The sequence below is a fragment of the Apis laboriosa genome, unplaced genomic scaffold, assembly GCF_014066325.1.
Source record: "Apis laboriosa isolate Shangri-la unplaced genomic scaffold, ASM1406632v1 scaffold23_cov150, whole genome shotgun sequence".
Taxonomy (NCBI): domain Eukaryota; kingdom Metazoa; phylum Arthropoda; class Insecta; order Hymenoptera; family Apidae; genus Apis; species Apis laboriosa.
In genome coordinates this window covers 4,936,431-4,956,154 of record NW_025222452.1, presented here as the reverse complement: position 1 = coordinate 4,956,154, position 19,724 = coordinate 4,936,431, and the positions used below count along the sequence as shown (strand labels likewise).

General features: G+C 32.9%; 1 protein-coding gene and 1 long non-coding RNA gene across 9 annotated transcripts in view; one reads left to right on the top strand and one right to left on the bottom strand.

Annotated features, from left to right (window-relative positions):
- LOC122713454 (retinoic acid receptor RXR) overlaps positions 1–19,724 on the bottom strand; it is a 56,550-nt gene that overhangs the window by 1,935 nt on the left and 34,891 nt on the right. For 7 of the 8 annotated variants that reach the window (XM_043933922.1, XM_043933916.1, XM_043933919.1 and 4 more), the window contains 3 exons: positions 9,758–9,887; positions 9,079–9,240; positions 882–1,188 (listed from right to left, as the gene is read on the bottom strand). In XM_043933922.1, coding sequence (XP_043789857.1) covers positions 882–1,188; positions 9,079–9,240; positions 9,758–9,887 — 599 coding nt within the window. The remainder of the gene's footprint in view (positions 1–881; positions 1,189–9,078; positions 9,241–9,757; positions 9,888–19,724) is intronic. The other variant, XM_043933920.1, reaches the window with a different exon arrangement.
- On the top strand, positions 106–5,212 carry LOC122713455. Its single transcript, XR_006346493.1, has 5 exons — positions 106–301; positions 2,916–3,114; positions 3,196–3,361; positions 4,345–4,584; positions 4,688–5,212. It is a non-coding gene; the product is annotated as an uncharacterized LOC122713455 (long non-coding RNA).

The following is a 19,724-nucleotide window of genomic DNA, read 5'->3' as shown; positions in this document are numbered from 1 at the left end:
TTTGTATGATGGCGGGAAAAAAATTGGGGGGGAGGGCGCTCCATTTACGGCGCGCGTTCGAACTACGAGCAAAATGGCGAAAAATTTCGTGTTTTGCTTCTTTCGTTGTGATTAGTGAGAGTTAATAATCGCGTGTGTATCGAAAAGATTTGTTTAAAATTTAAAATATAGCATTGTATATACGATTTTGTCAATTTGCGACCAATTACAGATTTCTTGCAAAAGTGAAATATTAATAGTAATAAAATTTTGGAAGTTACAAGTTGCAAACTAACCACAAATTCTATTGCGCGGGAGAATGGTAAATTTTTATTTAACTCTCGTTTCTTTGTGCTAATGAAATTGCGCACGAATTATCTACGATCCAATTATTGAAGATCCTCAATTATTTTAATGTGTACACGACTCGATCGATTCTTTTTTTAATTCGCATTACACGAAACGATCATATCAGATAGATATTAAAGAAGATCTCAAACGAGATTAATTTAATCACCAATCCAGACCCAATGACAAATAAATTGATTTCGTACCGACACAGCTGTCCATTATCTAAAGCACTCCAATATCACGAACTTCTTCATATCGTATTCGTTCGCCAAATAAATTAATAAATAAAATAAAAGTAATAATTTTAAGTAATTCGGTTTTTGATACTTCGATATCATATCATTTGTATTAAATTATATTTATCCTTCAAATCAGAAACTTTAAAAAGAAAACCATAATACATGCTCTATATTTGTATTGAAAAAAAAAAAATGAAAAGCAGATCGAATCGTGTATACAGGTATACGTGATTGAAACAAACGACGTCGTGAACTGTTCCAATTCTACTATCCGTTTTATCTCTTCGTCACATTCGTTCGATTAATATTTACCTCGTAATTTCCCTGTTGCTCCATCTTGCACTCGACTCTTTTCTCGGCCTCTAGGATACGCTCGATCGGCATGTCCGAATGCAGGCTACTAGTGCTCTCCACCTCGCTCTGATCCCTTTCCTTGGTACGTTGACGTTCCTCTTGGACCGCTTCTCTCTTCATTCCCATCGCGAGACATTTCTGGTATCTGCAATACTGACATCGATTTCTCTGCCGTTTGTCAATGATGCAGGATTTCTCTTCCCGACACGCGTACGACAGATCCTTGCGCACGGTCCTCTTAAAGAATCCTTTGCAACCCTCGCAGCTGCAAAGGAAATTATTTTCTCGTCAGAATATTAAAATTGCTTCGAAGTTTATAATTTTTAATTTTTAATTTTTACGATTTTGAAGATACGTATATTTCACGTTTCTGTTAAAGATTAATCTTATTGTTGCTTTTATTTATATATCAAAGAGTTTCTTATACTATAGATGGAATAATTCATTGGAATTATGAATACGAATAAATTATTCTTGTGAATCATTCTCACTCCATTAAAAAATATTGTTCATGTCGAGGACATAAATCCTCGTTAAAAAAATTTGGAAAAAACTTTTTCGTAACTTTCTTAAGTTGCATCTCAAAAAATTTTGATCCAATTTTAAATTTAGACTTTTCACAATTTAAACATTACTATAAGAGATAATTATTTTTCATCGTTTATATAAAAAATTATAAACAATTTAACGTTACACTTTCTTAACGTTAACTTAATTTATAACGCGAGAAAATTTATCTTTTCAATTGCAACCGTATAAAATATATTCTTAGCGAAATTTCAGAAAAAGGATTCACGATTTCAACGATGAATCACCCAAGATCCAGACAACACCGAGTCGTATTTCGTAAAAAGAGTTCGAATACGTTGTCGTGTTTTATCCGACTCTTTCGCTTGATTCCACTTCGGCTAATCCAGGGATTGAATAAAATACCTAGGGGTTTACGATTCCTCTCGCGTAATCCCTCGTCTCTCTTTTTCTCTCTCTCTCTCTCTTTTTCTGTTTAAGAACAATGTATCCACCAGACAATCGAAAGTTGCACGCGTGCACGAATAATTCAATCAGATCAAAGTAATGGTGCGGATTGTTTAGACTTTTGGAAATTTGCGCGATCGTTACGATCAAATAATTTTGACTCAATATTTTAATCAGACAATATATATTTCTGCGAAGAAAGGTAAATGTTTATGGATTGTTTTGGATTTGAAATTTTAAGGAATATAAAAAACGGAATCATCAACGGGGGAAATTTATTATTACAAATGATATAATATTTCAAGATATTTTATTGTAATAAAATAAAAATAAATTCTTCATATTGAAAGGTAATAAATTTTAATAATGCAAATTTGCAAAATATCGTCGACAAGTTCAAAAAAATTTACATTATTTATTCGTATTCGTTTCATTTGTCACGAATTATCTATAAATAATATATATATTTCGAAGAAACGTATCTATTTTCGATAAAGAGGTGATCCGTTTTAATCGTGTACTTATCAATATAAAAAAAAAAAAAAAAAAAAAAAAAAACTGACACGCACATTCGAAACTAATCGATAATGTTTTCAATTTAATTCATCTCACGAATTAAAAGAAGTCATATTTATTTGTCCAATAAAAACAAAAGAGCGATCCGTTTTAATCGTGCGGTTATCAATTCCAAAAAAAAAAAAAAAAGAAATTTACACGTACGTTCAGGGCAAATTGATCAATCAATCACACTGGTTTTTAATCCAGTTCGGTTTGTCATTGGGTATATCTGTCTTCTCCCGATGCTAACGAGGGCGATGAATATCGAATAAAATGGTGGAACGCACCGGACGAGTAGGAGCGAATCTAAATTTCGCAAACAAGCTTTCCACCGTTCCGTTCCGTTTTCGTTAAAGCTCCCCGATGATAGTCGTATTTGAGGATCGTTTTTAAAATTGGAACTAGTCCAAAAACACTCGGCGACACATTCCGCGAACAGGAATTTATTTTTGTTTCCAGCCATGCACGAAACATCGGGCGTATTTTCGATTCGAACCAAACATTTTCTCACTGCTTGTTTTCACTTTTAATAACTACAAGCGACAAGCGAAATCCCTCTCTTTCGGCAGGAGATCGTTAGTCTTCGTTTGAAAGCATCGGCGCCAATTAGAGCGAATTATTGCGCGAAGATTTACGCGTTGGAGAAAACATTTTGCCGGTAAGATAATCGTTTCACCTTCGATTAAAATTGTTGATATTGTTGATGATTTATTTTAATTTTAATTTTTTTTTTTTTAAGATGGAGAGATTCTTTTGTACGAAAAATTGTATAGTAGAAAATATTTCCAACTTTGCTCCTACTAACTTATTATTAAAAGAGCGAAAGAGTGAAAATTGGAAAAATTGCGAGAAAAATAGCGGTGAAACAAACTTGAAAGAAAGAATGTTTCTCTCTTGTACTCCGCGTAAATATCAAGTCTAATAAACCAAATCTCGATATTGTTCTTGAACAATACGAAAGAGAAACGATACGATGAAGTAATCCCATGGATCTCGACGAACGTCAAAACGCTCGCCCGTCCTTTCTTCTTTGCGCTTGCGATACGCGAGTTTATTCGAGATTTATGCGTGTTTTCAACTACGAAATCCGGTAGAAGCGTCGCGAGACGATGGATGGAGTTACACGACTCACTGTTTTCCGTCCATCCGTTTCCGCTGTCGTGACGCGAGACAATGCTTGTATGTATTAGGGACGAATTTGGACGAGGCGTGCATTTAAATTGCCACTAAAATATATTAAGAGAGAAGTTTGAGAAAGAAAATTTTTCAAACTTCGATTTAAAATTTCAAGATTTTTTACCCTAATCTTCCATCTTAAAAATTCAGACCGAATCTTTTTTTTATATTCCGATTATTTCTCCATGATCGAGCGCGAAATTTCGAAATTTCGTTTTGTTCCAGCTTACCTCTCAATAGCGAAGAAATTAAATTATAAATAGGAGAGTAACGAGCAACACGTGGCGAAGATTCTGGACCACCGTGAAAGTCGTTTGATCTCGTCGAGTTTATGCTTAAAGACAAATAAGTCTGACGCGAGACACGCGCGAAGAAACTCGTTCCACGGACCGAAGTTCCGCTATCGGAAACGCGCAAAGGCCTTCGACATCCGTCTACAATAACATTTTGATAATGAATAGCGACACGCGGCTTCCTTTCATCCATTTGGTATTCCATTTGTTTTTCCATCTGTCTAGAGCAACTCGTAATCTTGCGTAATCGTCTCGATTGAGAAGCTGCTCAATTTGTGAAAATAAAAAAAGACTTTATTTGAACAATTTACAATACATCAATGATGAATTTATTTCACAAGCAGGAATTCAATTCTTATAATTTTTCATTGAATTAAACACGTGGTGTATCACTGATCTGATCACTTTGTTCATTACAGGAATTACTTTGAAATCACTTCTGAATTGTAAGAAGTAATTGGATCTATATAATAACCGACAAAAAAAGAGAATTATTCTAAGAAGAATGAATAAAAAGCAACGATAAATAAAGAAAGAAAAAAGTATCTTAATCCAGACAAGAGACAATTTAAATTCATACATGATCTATTTCTATTCTATTCTCATATTTTACATGCACGATAAATCCATTTACCTTTTACATAATCCCTTATTTCAAAGTAAGTAAATGTCCTATTTTCCCTTCTCTACAACAAATTTCCTAAAATCATTTCCTAAAATCAAAATTATAAAATAAAATTCCACTTGTGTTGTTTATCACAGAAGGAAGAAGAGGAAGCTTTTGATGAGAAGACAAAAGAGAAGAAAATTCCGAGGAAGCGAGGCGATTCTCCCTGAATCGAAACGCATTAAGAAAATGAAAGAGAAAAAGGCCGCGAATCTAACACGGCCTCTGATAATGACCGTGATTGCTTAATTAGCTGCCAGTGGAGCAAAGTGAGTGCACGGGCAAACAGAATCCTCCCTTGCTCCGTAGGAACTACGGCTGGCTAGTCGTTCTAACCAGGCGAGCAAGTCCAAGGTTGTCGAGGCTCTGATGCAACGCGAGCCATCATCATCATCGGCCGTGGTCGCGCAAAGTGGGAGGTGGATGGAGGTGGAACGGCGGTGGGGCATTCGTGATACGCGCTCCGTTCACCAGAGAAGCAATTGAAGCTATGGCAAGAGTTTTGAGGAATCGAGTTATGGTTCGAATTTTGGAGTTTAAATGGAGGAAACTTTGAAATTTTTATGGATCATCAAAATGCGTAACGATCATCCCCTATTGCAATTTAAATTGCGAAAAATTGTGATGGTTGAAAAATGGTGGAAAATTATGAATAGAATAACGTAGAGAAAATTTTGAGATATAAGTACAAAGAGAGAGATTTGCAAGTTTTTGATGAATTATCAAAATGTGAATATAGCGAATTTAAGAATATCGTGATAATAAACTGTAAAGAAAATATTGAATAAGGAAAAAAACTTGGAAGTTTTTGCCGTAAATGCAACGAACTGTGCGATAGAGTTTACAAAGTACTTTGAAAAATTATTAAAATATTTTAGAAGAATTTTATTTGGAATAACGTGTTGCATTTTGAAGGAAATTTGGAATTTGGAATTTTTATATCTTAATAACTGTCGTGAGAAGAGGAAGAGATAAAAATGGCGGAAGTGAAGGAAAGTAAAAGACGAGTAGCGAGCAACTTAAGAGAGATTATCTTCCAAGATTGTTTTATCATGCGTCTACGACACATTAAATGATGATCTCAAGTTTTTCGAGCTGCTCACGTGTAACGCGCGACACTTAATCGGTCGATGACGTCTATTACATGGAAACATGGATTGGTTCTTAATCGATTAAGACTAAGATGGCAACTAATATGCGACAGAAATGATTGATGTACTCGATGCCAATCATTTTGCCATTTTTTTTTTTTTTTTTTATATATAGATTTCTCGAATCCAATTAAATGTAAGAAAGAGACAAAATTCATCGGACGAAGTTTTCTTCGAATATCAACAACAAGTTTCTGTAAAACGTGAAAATTAATGTTCACAGATATTTAATATTTTCTTAGTTAATAATAATATTTCTTCGTGAATATTTTTTTTTTTTGCATCTGGAAATTTGACGAAGAAAAAAATATTGTTCGTAATAATTGAATACTTTCATCGAGTTAACAATATTCTCCATCAATTATGCCTATGTATTGATAACATTATCACGTTAATCGGTTCAAACTATCAGAAATAGATTATTAAGATATAATTAAAAATACTCGCTCAGATTATCTTTATTATCTTTATTATCTTTATTATTTTCCCAACGAGAGATTAAAGATGTTTATTACAAATACTCAATACAAATATTATAAATACTCCCATCTTTCGCAGGTGTCTTGAAACGAAAGTTTAATCGCATTACCAGAGAGCTACAAACTTACTCAATTAAAACTTTTATCGAATTTCTAATTTCGTGTGAATTCTGTAAATCTTAATGAGAACAGATGAAATCGAAATAAGAGGGAGACTTATCCAAGAATTTCTCGAAGATATATTTCACAACTTATTTATTCGATATATATATGTTGGAATTATCGAAATTGAAAAATTTACATTGATCATAAAATCATTAATAAAATGGAAAAAAAAAATTACTTAGTCATGTTAAAAATGATAATCAAATTTTTTTTAGCGTATTCTTTAGCTATTTAAACTCGCAAAGTCACGATGAAGTATTTTTTTACGATAAATAGGTTCTTAGAAACTCTATTTTTATTCTACGTTATTACTGAAAGTGTCAGAACGAGGAAAATTTATTAGATCTTTTTTTTTTTCTTATGTTAAGAAGGAAATTTGCTCGTTAAAAAAAAAAAAGAAAAATATTTTAATATATATTAAAATATATATTAAATGTATTAGTATATGATTCGTTTGTCATAATTTTGTATGGTTTTTGTTCGAACAAGTTTTTTTTTTTTTAATGCAAAAGAAACGGTTCGCGAGTAATATAAAAATTAGCTAGTCTTTGTTGAGTCATATATAGAGGATTGATTGAAAAAAACACGTCATCGTTCTTAAGATATTTCTGTATGTAGATGTTACATAATTTTATAAGCGATAAATTATTCTCAAGTCACTTGGTATCGACCTGTTTAATGTGGGGCGTGGACTATTCCACTTTTTATTTTAAACTTCCAATATATGTATATATGTATCCATCTTCCATTTTCACCTCCTGGCTTATAATTCTTTTAGCAGCTTTTTACTTGTCACTTATATTCTACTTTGACATTTGATCAGACGAAAAGGTTGAAATATTGTGAATAATTTTTTTTATTCTTAGATATTCCAACTGAAGTTTAAATATTTAAGTTTTATTTGATCATTTATACATTGTTTAATGATGTAAATTTTAAGTTATTTCAGTATTTTAAACACAGTTATATATTCTAAGTATCTTAAAGATTTTGAGTGTTTGAAGAGCCATAAGAATTTTAGATTTTAAATATCTAAAACATAGTTCAAAATTGATAACTTCAAATATTAAAAAATATTCTGTTCGTGTATTTTAAGTATCTTAAAAATTGTTGAATATAATAATTTAACAATTTAACTAAATTATCTCTATTGAATCTTTTATTGTTTTAAATTTCTTCTTAAATAAATATATATTAATTGAATTTTAAAAGAATTTGTGAACAAGAACTCTTGTTTTCTCCCTATTTATTTTTCGACAAAATTCTTGCAACACATTATACGATACGAATACTTTTACTCTCCATACTTTCTCTCGATATACGTAACAATTATATAAATGAGCCCAGTTGTAAAATGACAAAAGAAAAGACGATTCACGTTCGTGAAATAAATCACGAAATTTTTTGTTTTCTTAATCGAACACGAACACGTTCACCAAGTCAATCGACGATTTTTATTCTCTCTCCATTAAACTCGACATAACAAAACGATTATATGCAAATGTATGTTCTCGTTTTTCATATGCATGTAATTAAAATTGTCAATCTGCGTGTTTGTTTACTCGTAAAACGTCACAGTCTAATAGGGTTCGGAAGGAAAATTATATATCTCGCTTTTTAATCGGTCTATATATGATGATGTAATCGAGTGTAATCATTTTACGTAGATCAATATAATGTTTTATTGATTTTATTTTGATTGTGTAATTGATTTTATATTTTTATTGTTTGTTGTATTGTAGAAAATTAAAATTTTAACAAGATATTATATATTTAATATATACACAGATATTTGATATAAACAGATGATTTATATCAAAAAGTTGAAATATTATTGAAAATATTCTGCTTATTTCCTAATTTTCTAAGCTCATCAATTTTTCATTAAAATTCGATTATCACATTCTTTGAAATAAATAAAAAAGAAGATTTTAATACAATTTGAAATTCTATCTTCTTCATTAAAATAGGTATCTTTCAGTCTTCTCTTTTTCTCTCACTTTGTCTTGATTTCTATCTATTCATTAATATATTCTACTTTTAATTAGTCAAGGATTAAAATTATCGAGTTATAATCAATGATTTTGAACTGATTATTTCAATAATGAAAAAAAAACTCGCTCAACGATTTCCGGAACAAAGGCAATTTATCATTGTTAACCTTGATTCAAGATCCGTATTTTGTAAAAAATTTACGATTCTCGGACGATTGATTGATCTTGGATAGTATCCAATTCCAAAAAAAATTGGATAATAAAAACTGGATAATAGAAAAATTATTCACGTTACGAATAATCCTAATTTCTATATTCTGAAATTATACAAACTTATTTAAAATTAAAACTTAGAATCAAGTTCATCATTATTTGAAAAAATAATAAAAAAATAATAATAAAACTAGAATTATCTTATTTTAGAAATTGTTATAAATTGCAGGATTTAATAGAATTCAATAGAATTAATTATAAAAATCGAAAAATTAAACCTAGAATTCCATTTTTATAAAAGTTTATAAAAGTTTTAGAAAATTTATCGATCGAAATTAATTTGACTTTCGAGAGATTATTCATATTTTAAAGAATTCACTAGACATCAGTTCTAGGGATCCCCAAATCTAAATCTACTTTTTCATTCGTATTGATGTTACAATTATTTCAAGAAAATAAAGAAATAAGTTGTTTTTCGACTTACCTATAGACACCATAATGTTTGCCACTGGCACGGTCACCGCAGATCGAGCAGAGGTGCTTGCTTCCGGAGAGAGGGTGGTTCGGCGGGTAGGGTGCGACTGCTTTGTTCTGGCCACTCGGCGACGTACTTAGAAGGTTGCTGTGACAACCAGCGGTGAAGGATCTTACATGCAAAGAAGAGAGTAACAAAAACACGAGCTACGAAACTACTGCCCCTGAATCGAGCAAAAAACTTTTCCATTGAAAACTAACAATTAACCCTTTAATAATCAAATTTCTCTAAAAAAAAAAAATTAATCACAAAATTAATTTATAGAATATGCATAACTCGTGAAACATTTTTAGAATAACTTCGTTAGAAAAATAAGTGTTAATAAGCATCGTTATAATAATAATTTTTTAACTAACTTGATTAAAAAACTTGTAAAAATTTCCATCAAAATTTCACGAGTTACAATATATAATATAATATATAAAAATTAAAAGTCGAAGTATATTTCGCTCGATTCCTGTAAGGGCGATAACTACGCTCACAATATACCCTCGATTTACGATGTCGTTCGCCAGAATCTCGATATCTGTCGAATCGATACAATCGTGTATCGCACACTGTCCCATCGATGCATTGTCGACAATTGTTAAATCTTAAGGATCGTTCGATTTACGATAGTGTTACTTACCCCGGACTATTGGGACCGGAAGGGCTGAAGTTTCCGGGGTTGATGAGGCTTGCTGTGTCGGGCTTCATGTCCAGTGGACTTTGCGGGCCCACAGAGGACATGGACATATTGCTGTTGTCCAGACTTAGCCCTGGAACAGACAAATATAATATCTATGTTAGAAAAAAAAAAAAAAAAAAGTTTGTAGAAATTATTTTAGTACATTTTATTTCTATTCAATTAATTAATTGAAATCACATATCATTTATTTAGAACTTAAGTGACAAGAAATTTCTAATTCCTTCGAGTTTGTTAGAAATTTAGGTAATTTTTTTCTATTTTTCCTCGACAAGTTGTTTAATTTTTTCTTTTTTTTTTTTTTTTTTTTTTTTTTTTTATAAGAAAACGATGTCGAAGCGATGATACACACATGTCCCAAATAAAACGTTACTTTCTAACGCGTCACAGAATTATACTTTTACCCCATTAATATTCACGACACGACGTCCTTTTACTTTCAGCCTCGAACGACCGAGATTCCCATTTGTCGATCGATCGAGGACGACTCGTCCACCACGTAACTACGCTAATTATCTCACCGAGATTCCAACTTATAATTTACAATAATAAGAATAATAAAAAGCAATAAGAATTAATGAATAATAACGATTAATCAATCATATCAATTTCCGCACACAGGCTACCGGTCGAAAATATTTGAACAATCTTGGTGAAATAAAGATTATATATGTAAAATATTCTAATTTTTTTTAACAAACAAATTGTCGATATTGTGAATGAAAAAAAAAAACTGTTAAAATGTTAAAAGCTTTATTAAAAACTTATAACGAAAATATAAAAATATATATAATAAATTCACGGTTACAAAATAAAAATAAAACAATTTACGTTCGCATTATTTATGCAAAAAGTAATTAATTCTGCATCTCAAAATGTCCACAGTTATTGACAATACAGGATTGACAATGGTTGAAAATAAAATTTATTATGTGACAAGTTGCATTTCTATTTTGATTTATTTCAATTGGCGCAAACAAACTAAAGATAAATATTGTTGATCTATTCTTGCATTATATCGTATAACCTAAATCTGTTCCTTTCGTATTTCATATTTTCTTCGTAATGATCCATGTTTATATAACATTTTTTTTCTCTCTCTCTCTTATGTTTCGATCCATATAATAGTGACGAAGTTGAGGACACCCTGTATAAGTGTTACGATATGTGCTAATCACTAAATAGGATTAAGAATTAAAGCTAATTTGTTGAGTCATTTACGTCGTCGGATCGTTTTATGTAAAGTTTCAGTGTTGTATAATATTTTCTAATCCAATCCTTTTTTCGGAAAAAAAAAAAAAAAGAAATAGATAAATAGAAATTCCCTGAAATTAATCAATTTCATAATAAATCTTCGTGAATGATTTGTTTCACATCGTATAAAAAGATAAAAATTTTAACGGGATAAGAAAATGGATAAAATAAATTCCGACCCATATTCGCAAACAATTTTATGCTTCGATGGTGGAAGCAACTACGAGCAAGTAGGATTACAAATCGTTCATTTTACCGCGTAATTCTCGTCGTTCCATCATCTTGCTTCATTCTACACTATATTGCTGCTCGATGCTTCTTTTTTCACGCTCTGTTTCTGATTCGTTACAAACTGTGTACGAATCGTTTGTACATATGCGTCATTAGTTTTCTACAAGATAGAAGATAAACGACATTTTAATAGGTTTCGGTCGAGCATTGTAGTCCTCTATTGAACGAAAGGAAGAGAAATATAATCGTTGGAAACAATAAAGAAAAGCCAAGAGAAGCAAGTAATACTTTGTAAAACGAAAGAGAGTCATGGAGAATCGAGGAAAGATAGGGAGAGACAGGGAGAGACAGGGAGAGACAGGGAGAGACAGGGAGAGACAGGGAGAGACAGGGAGATTTACGAGTCCCTACAATAATAATTTGATATCACAATTCTTTTTCTTTTATTTTTCTTCTCTTTTTCGCTTTTTTATCTGGAAATCGAAAATCGATACACGAGAATGTTATAATTCTTCTCTCGATTGTATAGCAAGAAATCAATTCTAGAGTTGTTGGTTTTTTTTAAATTTTAAATTCGCCGAAATTTCATTGCACCTTTTCTCATCGTTTAAGATTTCGTTAACCTTGCAACAGGTAATTTCCACGGGACTTACGTCATCTCGCTGCACACACGTCGGCCTTGACACACTAATCTGAACAGGGTCAAATTGTCCGAATTTTTTTGAAAATCGAGCCAATAAACAAAGCAGCCTAACAATGTTAGAAAAATCAAAATAATGAAAATTAACAAAATTAAAGATTTTGAGATTTTAGAAAGTTAAATAATACTAGATGATTAAAACGATAGATTTCAATAATAATTATTTAAAGATTAAAGATTGGATTTAAAATTAAATACTGTGCGTCATTTTTCATCAGTGACCGTTCTGTTCAGCAATTATAATTCTAATAACTTTAATGACATCATTATACTATCATACTTAAAAAGATAATCTCTCAAATAAAAAGCGATCTAACTTAATTCTCAACTCTAAAATAATCAAAGACTATTCCTTCAAAATGAACACTTCTGCGCCAACAAAAGGATAAAACAAAGGAACCAAAGAATTCCGTGGAAAACTTTATTCACTAGATCGAGACGTATCTATTTAACACGCAACTGATATCGGCCGCTCATCAACCACGTATTTCCGCGGAAAATATAATTACACCGAGGCCGTAACTCTCCTCAACGACTTCTATTTCGAGTGTTAGGGTCGCCGATTGCGCGTCGCTCATCGCGGTCGTTTATTAAACGCCGTTGCTTTAATTACGCAATCGCCGAGCGTGCAAAATGGATCGAAGGTCATCGACAAACGGCGAAACGAAAGCAACGTTCTCACGTTTGCATCAAACTGTACAGATCGCAACAAATATCTATCGACTTTAACCCTTTTTTAGAAAATTTACGTAGAGATTGAGTATTTTTAAAATTGCGAAGAATATTTAATCATGATCCTAACATCCAACATTCATTTTGCCAAACATATCTACGTCATTGACAAATCTCGAAAAAAAAATTAACAAACTTCATTCTTCGATTATCGAATATTATCGAATTCTCCGTTCAAAAATACCAGCTCTCATACTCGATATCGAGTAACACTCGAAGCATCGAACACAACGAAGAATCCATAAATTGCGAAACATCGTCTTGAAAATTCCACACACCACGAAAATATCTTTCTTGCAAAAATAACCTTAGCCAGTTCTCACGGAACTAAGGCGGAAGGTCGAAGGTCTATAGCCGCGCCTATGGTGGTGATTGATCGAAGCTACGATCTGGCAAGTTCGGCATCAGGCGAGTTGTGAACGCGGCTTTAAGGAGGGCGGGAGACGAGGACGCGCGAGAGTGACTGCAAGGCCAAGTCCTGTGACGGTACATTATACCGGCAGAGTGTCGGGCACCTTGACCAGGCGCAAACACGGCTGGTGGCAATGCTCGAAAACCGCGTTGTACACCGACGAGACGTCTCGTTTGAGCGATTGCACTTGGCGAATTCGTGCGTTTTCGATGTTTCACGGCGACGGATAATATTACCAGCGAGCTGTAGAAAATTTATAAGATACGTTGACTCAACGCTATGACGATCAACTATAATCGCAATATGTTTTACGAAAATATACAATGATTCGAATTTTTTCTTTTTTGAAAAAGTAAAGAAATAGAAATAATAAGTGATTAAAGAACAAATAAATATCGCTGATAATTTAATAGTTATGTGGCGCTACTATCGCTTATTAATCTACGAAAATGATAATGAAATTGAGAAATGTTGGAGTTGATTATTTTTTAACTTTTTTTGCAGTGAACAATTTGTAACTACTTTAATCCTCTCTCGAAGAAAAATCGACGAAAAAAGAAAGAATTAATTCTCGAATCAAAAAGAGGACCGATTCGATACATCTCTCCTTAAAATAACCATTCAACACGCTCTTCGGGCAAAAAAAAAAAGAGGAGAGTGAGAAATAACGAAACGCTTTCATAACGAATCGTATGCATTTTGCATCGAAGAGGAATCACCAAAAGGAGAAGAATAAATTACGAGTCTCATTTGAAGGAAAAAAGAAAGACGAAACGAGAGGCAAAGAGGAGGGAGGATAAAAAGAACTCGAGATGGAAAGAGAAGAGAGAGAAAGTGGACCGACCTACGCCAACAATGAGTCAAGTGCGTCCACTTTTGAATATTTAAAAAATTATATATATATATATATATATATTCGCCTTTAAAAACGCGTCGATCGAACAACCTGATCTTCAAGGGCAAAAGAGCGAAATTGGGAATGGTCTGTGTAATCTGTTCACGGGCGTCTAATATCGATCTTCAACCCGTCAACGACAAAACGCTCGAGGATTCTTTTGTTCCGCGGGATCCGGAATGCGTTATCGCGCCCCTTTCTGCGAACGCGCATTGGAAGGGATGAAAAGTGATGAAAGCGTGGTTACGAGGACAGCCGTGGCGGTTGAGTAATTTCACAAGTGATGGATGAAAATTTGAAGGATGATGGAACACGTGGCGATTGGAATGGAATTTCAATCGTTATTCCCTCTTATTTGGGAGAGGTTTTTCTGATATATTTTTGCTTTCATCCTCTCGTTTATCTTCCAGATAGATGCAACGAGACGGATATTTTTGTTTTTAAAGAAATGATAGAACGCGTGCGAGATCTATGATTAATATTGCGGAGTAAAATATTATTATTAGATTATAGAATTAGATAGAAGAGAAACGTAGAAATCTTGATCTCATTACCTTTTCGTTTCTCGAATTTTGTTTCGTGGTTCGAAAATATTATACGTGGTTTTCGAGAAAAGAAGAGAAGGAGAGAAATAGAAGGGAGATCCGACGAATTTTTCTACGACGAAACCCGAGACAAGGGAAGAATGGACAAACCGAGGGGGTTTTAATACCAGATATATCGCGGAGATAAGAGGAAAGCAAGTCTGACAGGCGACAAAAGGGAGGCGTTATTAAAAAAGAGGTATAATAGACGACACCGTGTAATCGCAATTATTCTCATATACGATAAGAATTTTTGCTTCGTTCGAACAAAAATTATACGCGTATTTTTCTCGGAGATTTTAATTATAATCGTGAAAAATGATCGTTGCGACGTGTTAATAATTTATATAACGGATGCTGCGATAAAAGATAGATATAATATCTCTCTAGTAAATAATATAGAATATCTTCTTTAAATAGAAATATAAATCAATTGTAAATTAAAATGATAATTCGAAAGAAATAACGTAAAAGGTTGTTAAGGATAGGAGTGATGGAAAAAATAATATTTTATTTATCGTGAAAAATTAATCACTTCATCCAGTGCACAATAATTAATCGTGACGCCATATTGCGAAACTATCCTCGATCCATGAAAGATGAATATTTATGTTCCAAGAAGCGTCAGGAACCTTGAAAACGGTAATAAACCGTTTCACTGCATCGTTTCGTTGCATTCCACGTTCCAGCGGGATGGAAACTCAAAGAAAAGCCAACCGGGATAAACTATAGTACAGTAACCCACAAATACGTATGTTTTATTGTTCTCGCGTTCCGAGGAAACAGATTCTCTAAATAATACGATTAAATTTATCGTGTTTATACAGTTTATCTCGATCCTTTTGTTCCTTTAAATAATTTTCTAATGATCTAATGAACATGAGCTTTTATTCCGCGATTTAATTGTAACACATTAAAATTATTGAACAGAAATTATATTCGTATATTTCTTAAAGTTTTTCATTTCTAGACAATAAAATATATTTTAAATTCGTTGTTACTTTATCCGTGTAATTGATGTTTTGGATATAAAATAGGCAGAATAATTAAGAAAAAAGAAAATAAGAATAATCTTTCCAAGAGTTTTAAACAAAATTTTAATTTCAATTTTTTCCAGAAAAAAATTCGAACTGAAGTAAATCTTTACGTATGATAATAACCTTGATGAAAAATTAATAACATAATGCCAATATATCGTGTTTTATATATATATATATATGTTACAGCTCTTTGAGCCTTTCAGTCCTTCAATTAGAATTAATCGATATTCTTTTTTATTCTCCGCTTAATCAATTACCCAGATACCCCTGCGCTATAAATACATATACACGTAAAAACAAGTAATTCAACGGATGACGGATTTTATGTAATGAACGGATTCTGTATAGAAACAATCATCTCTGAACATTATCTGCATTTGGTGGAAAAAAAAAAAAAAAAAAAATTCATATTTCGCAATGTATACAGCTTGATAACTTATCAAAAGAGCTCTTCATTCTGAATTCTTCTAGTTCCATTTTGTTGCTATTTTCGGTATTGCAGTCTAAACGTGTCCACGAGTAATCTAACGCTAAAGATAACGCCAACGCAATGGCGTGCAAGAGGATAGATATACAATTCCGATAAAAATGGAGGAGAAGAAGAACGAAAGAGAAATTTTCCTTGAACGAAAAAAATTTTCATTCTCCATTGAACGAATGAAAATTACGATCCTTCGAAAGTGTTCGAACTAGTATCGATAAATAATTATATTTTCCACCAAAAAATACTTTCTTTGATGCCACGACCATATTTAGAATAATACGCCCACGTACGTAAGGAAAAAAAGAATACGAAGGAAAGAATAAAATTTCATTGTGAAACAATTGAAACGAGAGTGAATCGAAAATCGAAAATCGTTGGAGGAGAGAGAAAAAAAGATCTCCGTCATGGATCAACGATCCAGAGTTGCGTGATTTCGCATGTTTCGATGAACTTTGGCTTATCATAGACGTCGATCGGCATTTGTAAGAGTGCGATGTACGTAACGTACGTGTCGGCCGCGAGTCTCTTTAATGCCGTACGGCATTGGGCCGAAGAGGCATTCTGAAATGAGTAATGCAAAACGCGAAGCAACGTTCGTCGGTCGGCTCTAACTTTAGATCCGTGTAAACGGACGTATAAGCGCTGAATTAAGCAAATAACTGGGCGCATGCGGCACACGTTACATACATGCTGACAAGTATACCGATAATTTTCTCGATTTAAAGCGGCGGTGTACGAATGTTGAAACGCGTGCATTTAATTCGGGAGGAGATGGACAGTGATACCGTTGTTAATACCGATGCACTTTTGTACATAGACACTGAGGATAGAATAGAATGTATTTAATATATATTTTCGCAATTTCGCAACTGGATTGAATTCCATTAGCAATAAATAAGTTTCAAGAGCGGCCCTCGAAAATTTTATTCTTAAACGTAATAATAACTTTAATAGTAAAAATATTTTGAGGATATACGCGATAATATAAATAATATGTATAATTGATATAATAGATAAAGCAGATAACAACGATTTGAAAATTGTTAAAAGATAAAGAATGTACATAAGGAATTGAAGAAAAAGGATTTGAAAACCTGTTATATAAAGTATCATCTTTTAATATTGACAAGTGAATAAAACGAAAAATAAGATTATTTAAATCGTTCTTTTATGAAATAAATAAACTTTTATTTATACTCGTTAAATAAGAAAAAAAGAAAAATCTTAAATCATTCAAAAGTGAATTTTACATCTTCCTCTAATTAATGATCACGAATAAATTATCGACGAATCGCCTGATTCCTGATTGATATTTTCAAGCTTTTTCGTTTCGAAAATTGAAGCACAAAATTGAAGCGCAGAAGACTCGATCCACCACGATCGGATCGCAAATGGAGCAGATCAGGTAGCAGATTGGCGGAGAACGATTGGATGACCTGGAGAATGATTTTTCAGTGATCATTCCACGAAGGCCCGAACTTTTATGACGATGACGTCACCGTCTGACAATTTGAACGGCTCTTCCGAAACTGAAAACCAGTTTCCCGCGCTACACAGACTCCTCTTCTGCAACCGCCTTAGGCGCATCGAGGATGGTGCAGATCTCACGCCCGCCGGGATCGGGGACCGTAAATTCATTGCGAATCCGCCTCTTTGTTGGCTCACCCGGAGCGCGTGTAGTACGTGCTTGCTAGAAAAATTACGCAACTCGAAAATTACGATTTTCGAAGGAAATTACGGAGCTCGAATTCGTCTAATAATTAGAATTACGCAAGCTGTTAAATTATATGGATTTGGAAACTGAATTGGAATAGTGATTTTTTTCTATAATAATAATTCGTTAAGTGGGATAATTTTGAGCTATATCATAACTTCTCCGTTTCTCTAGTTAAAATTCTGAATAATATCTTTTAATGATTAATGATAACTTGCTAATGAAACGAAATTTTTCAGAATTAAATCAATCGAATCCTAAATTACGTTAATCGAAAAATTTATATATAAAAGTTGTAAAGGAAAAGTCTACGTGCAACATCCAATTGCACCGTTAAAAAACACCTCGCCTTCGTTACATTTTCTAATTAAAAACGAAAATTACGATTTTCGAAGGAAATTGCGGAGCTCGAATTCGTCTAATAATTAGAATTACGCAAGCTGTTAAATTATATGGATTTGGAAACTGAATTGGAATAATGATTTTTTTCTATAATAATAATTTGTTAAGTGGAGTAATTTTGAGCTATATCATAACTTCTCCGTTTCTCTAAAAATTTAAAATTCTGAATACTATCTATTATTTTAATATCTATTAATGATTAATGATAGCTTGCTAATAAAACGAAATTTTTCAGAATTAAATCAATGTGAATCTTAAATTACGTTAATCGAACGGAAGATTTATTATATAAAATTTATATAAAAAAGGAAAACTCTATAAACGTGCAACATCCAATTACACCGTTAAAAAACACCTCGCCTTCGTTACATTTTCTAATTAAAAACGAAAATTACGATTTTCGAAGGAAATTGCGGAGCTCGAATTCGTCTAATAATTAGAATTACGCAAGCTGTTAAATTATATGGATTTGGAAACTGACTTGGAATAATGATTTTTTTCTATAATAATAATTCGTTGAGTGGGATAATTTTGATCATAACTTCTCCGTTTCTCTAGTTAAAATTCTGAATAATATCTTTTAATGATTAATGATAACTTGCTAATGAAACGAAATTTTTCAGAATTAAATCAATCGAACCCTAAATTACGTTAATCGAAAGATTTATATATAAAAGTTGTAAAGGAAAACTCTACGTGCAACATCCAATTGCATCGTTAAAAAACACCTCGCCTTCGTTACATTCTCTAATTAAAAACCGAACCATCCATTTATCCACTCATTTCCATCAAACAAATCGTCCCACTATCTAAACATGTTCTCACTTAAGAACATTCTCTTTGCCCTCGTCAGTGGAACGAAGCGTGAAAAATCCGTCTTGTACACGTGCACACGCGCGAGGAGTAAACGAAAAAGAAAGAAAAGAAAAGAAAAAGAGGGGATAGATAGTGGGAAGAGAGAGAGAGAGAGAGAGAGAGAAAGAGAGGGGGGAAGAAGAAAGAAAGAAAGAAAGAGAAGGAACGATGTTTTCGAGGATGGTACCAGAGAAGAGGAAGGAGAAAGAGTTTTTAACAGTTTCCTGCACGCATCTGCGACCGGATGCCGCACCCACACCAGGATAACGTTATGACGTTGCACATGCAACCCACGCGAGCCCACATATGCGCGAACGTACCGAAAATAGTGGCGGTGGTGTCCATGGCGCGTTATAGTCCTTGAACCCATGAAAAAACGTCGTTGGATTAATGTCTCTCCGTGGTAGTGATTTATTCAACCAGAAGAGGATCCAATACGCGCGAACAGGAGCGAACCACTTGCGGGGACAGTTCGCGAATTTCCTCCTATTTATTGCCTGTAAACTTGGTTATTTATGGAGAGCATTAACCCAATTTAACTGCCAAACTATTTTTCCATAAAAGTTATTGCGTGCATTACTCTTGCGGATTTTAATCAAAGTGGATT